Source organism: Passer montanus, unplaced genomic scaffold, assembly GCF_014805655.1.
Source record: "Passer montanus isolate IOZ18808 unplaced genomic scaffold, ASM1480565v1 scaffold729, whole genome shotgun sequence".
NCBI classification, from domain to species: domain Eukaryota; kingdom Metazoa; phylum Chordata; class Aves; order Passeriformes; family Passeridae; genus Passer; species Passer montanus.
In genome coordinates, this window is record NW_024372470.1 from 6,104 (window position 1) to 11,338 (window position 5,235).

Consider the following 5,235-nt stretch of genomic DNA (forward strand, 5'->3'; position numbering starts at 1 on the left):
TATTGGAGCCATCTTGATACTGGTGGGATGGAGAACACTGGGGACAGGTGACACTGGTGGCATGGAGGACACTGGGGACAGGTGACACAGGTGGGGTGGAGGACATTGAGGACAGGTGACACCGGTGGGGTGGAGAACATTGAGGACAGGTGACACCGGTGGGATGGAGGACACTGAGGACAGGTGACACCGGTGGCATGGAGGACATTGAGGACAGGTGACACGGGTGGCATGGAGGTCACAGGTGACACCGTGTCCCACTGGCCCCGCGGTGTCCCCAGGTGGACGCGGCGAGTCCCCGTCACGGCGGCGAGCTGGTGGCCGAGGTGCTGCGGGCGCACGGCGTGCGCTTCCTGTTCACGCTGCCCGGCGGCCACATCTCGCCCGTGCTGGTGGCCTGCGAGAAGATCGGCATCCGCGTGGTGGACACGCGCCACGAGGCCACCGCCGTCTTCGCCGCCGACGCCGTCTCGCGGCTCTCGGGTCAGCACCGGGGACCCCGCGCGGGGCTGGCCCCATTTTGGCCCCAAGGGATGGAGGTGGTCCCATGGCCAACATCTCCAGAGGGTTTTGGGGTGTCCCATGTTGGTGGGTCTTGGGTGACCTGAGAGGGTTCCAAGACTTTGGGGTATCCAAGGTGGGATTTGTCCCCATTTGTCCCCAAGGGATGGGGCCAACATCTCCAGAGGGTTGTGGGGTGTCCCATGTTGGTGGGTCTTGGGTGACCTGAGAGCGTTCCATGACTTTGGGGTGTCGAGGGTGGGATTTGTCCCCAAGGGATGGAGGTGGCACAGGAGGTGGCCCCATGGCCAACATCTCCAGAGGGTTTTGGGGTGTCCCATGTTGGTGGGTCCTGGGTGACCTGAGATTGTTCCAAGACTTTGGGATGTCCAGGTGGGATTTGTCCCCATTTGTCCCCAAGGGATGGGGCCAACATCTCCAGAGGGTTTTGGGGTGTCCCTCCTTGATGGGTCCTGGGTGACCTGAGAGGCTTTAAGGACTTTGGGGTGTCCAGGGTGGGATTTGTCCCCATTTGTCCCCAAGGGATGGAGGTGGCCCCATGGGCAACATCTCCAGGGGGTTTTGGGGTGTCCCCCTCTGATGCCATCTGTCCACCTTGGTGCCACCTTGGAGCCAATGTGATGTCTTCTTGGTGCCACCTTGGTGCCACCATGGACCCACCTTGGTGCCACCATGGACCCATTTTGGTGTCACCATGGACCCATCTTGGTGTCACCATGGAGCCATCTTGGCACCATTTTGAGGCCATATTGGAGCCATCTTGATGCTGCCTTGGTGCCACCTTGGAGCCATCTTGGTGCCGTATTGAGGCCATCTTGGAGCCATGTTGGTGCCACCATGGAGCCATCTGGATGCCACCTTGGTGTCACCATGGAGCCATCTTGGCGCCATTTTGAGGCCATCTTGGAGCCATCTTGATGCCAACTTGATGCCACCATGGACCCACCTTGGTGCCACCATGGACCCACCTTGTTGCCACATTGGAACCATCTTGGTGTCACCATGGAGCCATCTTGGCGCCATTTTGAGGCCATCTTGGAGCCATCTTGATGCCACCTTGATGCCACCATGGAGCCATCTTGGTGCCAACTTGAAGCCATTTTGAGGCCATCTTGGAGCCATGTTGATGCCAACTTGATGCCACCATGGAGCCATCTTGGTGTCACCATGGAGCCATTTTGGTGTCACCATGGAGCCATCTTGGTGCCACCATGGAGCCATCTTGGCGCCATTTTGAGGCCATATTGGAGCCATCTTGATGTCCCGCTGCCATTCCCAAATTCCTGAATTCCCAAACTCCCAAATTCCCAATAACATTCCCTGGTTCCAGGGCCGCGGGGCTCTCCAGGACATCCCGCAGGTCCCGCTCTTCCCAAATTCCCGAATTCCTGAATTCCCAAATTCCCAAGTTCCCCAATTCCCAAACTCCCAAATTCCCAGTGCCGTTCCCGAATTCCCGGATTCCCAATAACATTCCCTCACTCCAGGGCTGCGGGGCTCTCCAGGACACCCCGCAGGTTCCGCTCTTCCCAAATTCCCGAATTCCTGAATTCCCAAATTCCCAAGTTCCCCAATTCCCAAACTCCCAAATTCCCAATATCATTCCCAAATTCCCAATAACATTCCTGAATTCCCACGTTCCAGGGCCGCGGGGCTCTCCAGGACATCCCGCAGGTCCCGCTCTTCCGCACGCTCTGCAAATCCGCGCTCTCCGTCCGCGCCGTGCGCGACATCGTCCCCACGCTGCGCCGCGCCATCGCCACCGCCATGGGGGGCACGCCATTCCCGTGAGTTGGAATCCCAGAAATGGGGATTTGGGATGAGAGAAATCCCAAAATTCCATGGATTGGAATCCCAAAATTCCCATGGGTCAGAATCCCAAAACTCCTCAAAATGGGGATTTGGGATGGGAGGAATCCCAAAATTTCCTTGGGATTTGGGTTCCAAAATCGGCGCCGGGATTGGGAATTCCTGTCCCCGCCCTGCGCCGTCGGCACCGCCATGGGCGGCACACCCGGTGAGGAGAGCCCAGATTCCCAAAAATTCCCAAAATTCCCAAAATTCCCATGGGTTGGAATCCCAAACTTCCCCAAAATGGGGATTTGGGATAGGACAAATCCCAAAATTTCCTTGGGTTGGAATCCCAAAAATCCCCAAAATGTCCTTGGGTTGGAATCCCAAAATTTCCCTGGGATTTGGGATGGGAGGAATCCCAAAAATTCTCATGGGTCAGAATCCCAAAATTCCCCAAAATGGGGATTTGGGATGGGAGAAATCCCAAAAATTCCCGTGAGTTGGAATCCCAGAAATGGGGATTTGGGATGAGAGAAATCCCAAAATTCCATGGATTGGAATCCCAAAATTCCCATGGGTCAGAATCCCAAAACTCCTCAAAATGGGGATTTGGGATGGGAGGAATCCCAAAATTCCATGGATTGGAATCCCAAAATTCCCACCCGTGTCCCCGCAGGCTCCATCGGCGTGGCGGCCGTCACGGCGGGTCCCGGCGTCACCAACGCGGTGACGGCCGTCAAGAACGCGCAGATGGCCGAGTCGCCGCTGCTGCTGCTGGGCGGCGCCGCCGCCTCCCTGCAGAAGGTGGGCACGGCCCGACCCCGTCCCGGTGCCCTTCCCGCGTTCCCGGTGCCAGTCCCCAATTCCCAAATTCCCGAATTTTCGATGCCCGTTCCCGAATTTTCGATGCCATTCCCAAATTTTCAAATTCCCAAGGCCATTCCCAAATTCTCGAGGCCATTCCCGAATTCCTGAATTCCCAATGCCCATTCCCAAATTCCCTTTGCCATTCCCAAATTCCCGGTGCCATTTTGGAATTCCCATTGCCCATTCCCAAATTATCGATGCCCATTCCCAAATTCCCGGTGCCATTTTGGAATTCCCAATACCCATTCCCAAATTCCCTTTGCCATTCCCAAATTCCCGGTGCCATTTTGGAATTCCCGATGCCCATTCCCAAATTCCTGAATTCCCAAATTCCCAGTGCCATTCCCAAATTCCCAAATTCCTGAATTCCTGAATTCCCAAACTCCCAAATTCCCAGTTCCATTCCCAAACTCCTGAATTCCCAAACTCCCAAATTCCCAGTTCCATTCCCAAACTCCTGAATTCCCAAACTCCCAAATTCCCAGTTCCATTCCCAAACTCCTGAATTCCCAAACTCCCAAATTCCCAGTTCCATTCCCAAACTCCTGAATTCCCAAACTCCCAAATTCCCAGTTCCATTCCCAAACTCCTGAATTCCCAAACTCCCAAATTCCCAATATCATTCCCGAATTCCCTGCTTCCAGGACCGTGGGGCTCTCCAGGACATCCCGCAGGTTCCGCTCTTCCCAAATTCCCAATGCCATTCCCAAATTCCTGAATTCCCGAATTCCCAAACTCCCAAATTCCCAGTGCCGTTCCCGAATTCCCAAATTCCCGAATTCCCAATAACATTCCCACATTCCAGGGCCGCGGGGCTCTCCAGGACATCCCGCAGGTCCCGCTCTTCCGCACGCTCTGCAAATCCGCGCTCTCCGTCCGCGCCGTGCGCGACATCGTCCCCACGCTGCGCCGCGCCATCGCCACCGCCATGGGGGGCACGCCCGGTGAGGAGAGCCCAGATTCCCAAAAATTCCCAAAATTCCCAAAAATTCCCCAAATTCCAAAAGTTCCCATGGGTCAGAATCCCAAAATTCCCCTGGGATTGGGAATTTCTGTTCCGCACGCTGCACCGTCGCCGCCGCCATGGGGGGCACGCCCGGTGAGGAGAGCCCAGATTCCCAAAAATTCCCAAAATTCCCAAAATTCCCATGGGCTGGAATCCCAGAATTCCAAAAATTCCCGTGAGTTGGAATCCCAGAAATGGGGATTTGGGATGAGAGAAATCCCAAAATTCCATGGATTGGAATCCCAAAATTCCCATGGGTCAGAATCCCAAAACTCCTCAAAATGGGGATTTGGGATGGGAGGAATCCCAAAATTTCCTTGGGATTTGGGTTCCAAAATCGGCGCCGGGATTGGGAATTCCTGTCCCCGCCCTGCGCCGTCGGCACCGCCATGGGCGGCACACCCGGTGAGGAGAGCCCAGATTCCCAAAAATTCCCAAAATTCCCAAAATTCCCATGGGTTGGAATCCCAAACTTCCCCAAAATGGGGATTTGGGATAGGACAAATCCCAAAATTTCCTTGGGTTGGAATCCCAAAAATCCCCAAAATGTCCTTGGGTTGGAATCCCAAAATTTCCCTGGGATTTGGGATGGGAGGAATCCCAAAAATTCTCATGGGTCAGAATCCCAAAATTCCCCAAAATGGGGATTTGGGATGGGAGGAATCCCAAAATTTTCATGGCTTGGAATCCCAAAATTCCCATTAGAAAAGAGTTTTGAGGAAGAGGAATCCCAAAATCATCCTGGGGATGGGGAATTTGGGATGGGAGGAATCCCAAAATTTCGTTTGGGTTGGAATCCCAAAATTCCCAAAATTCCCCAAAATGGGGATTTGGGATGGGAGAAATCCCAAAATTCCCCTGGGATTGGGAATTCCCGAAATTCCCCAAAATGGGGATTTGGGATGGGAGGAATCCCAAAATTCCATGGATTGGAATCCCAAAATTCCCAAAATTCCCATGGTTGGAATCCCAAACTTCCCCAAAATGGGGATTTGGGATAGGAGAAATCCCAAAATTTCCTTGGGTTGGCATCCCAAAATTCCCAA

The 5,235-nt window shown here is 54.3% G+C and overlaps 1 protein-coding gene across 1 annotated transcript in view; it reads left to right on the forward strand.

Moving 5' to 3' along the window:
- Positions 1-4,127, forward strand: part of LOC120512340 (2-hydroxyacyl-CoA lyase 2-like) — a gene marked incomplete at its 3' end in the record, with an annotated part of 9,062 nt that extends 4,935 nt beyond the window's left edge. Inside the window, exons 3-5 of the mRNA XM_039730506.1 lie at positions 282-483; positions 2,993-3,120; positions 3,989-4,127. Coding sequence (XP_039586440.1) covers positions 282-483; positions 2,993-3,120; positions 3,989-4,127 — 469 coding nt within the window. The remainder of the gene's footprint in view (positions 1-281; positions 484-2,992; positions 3,121-3,988) is intronic.
- Positions 4,128-5,235: the final 1,108 nt, after the last annotated feature.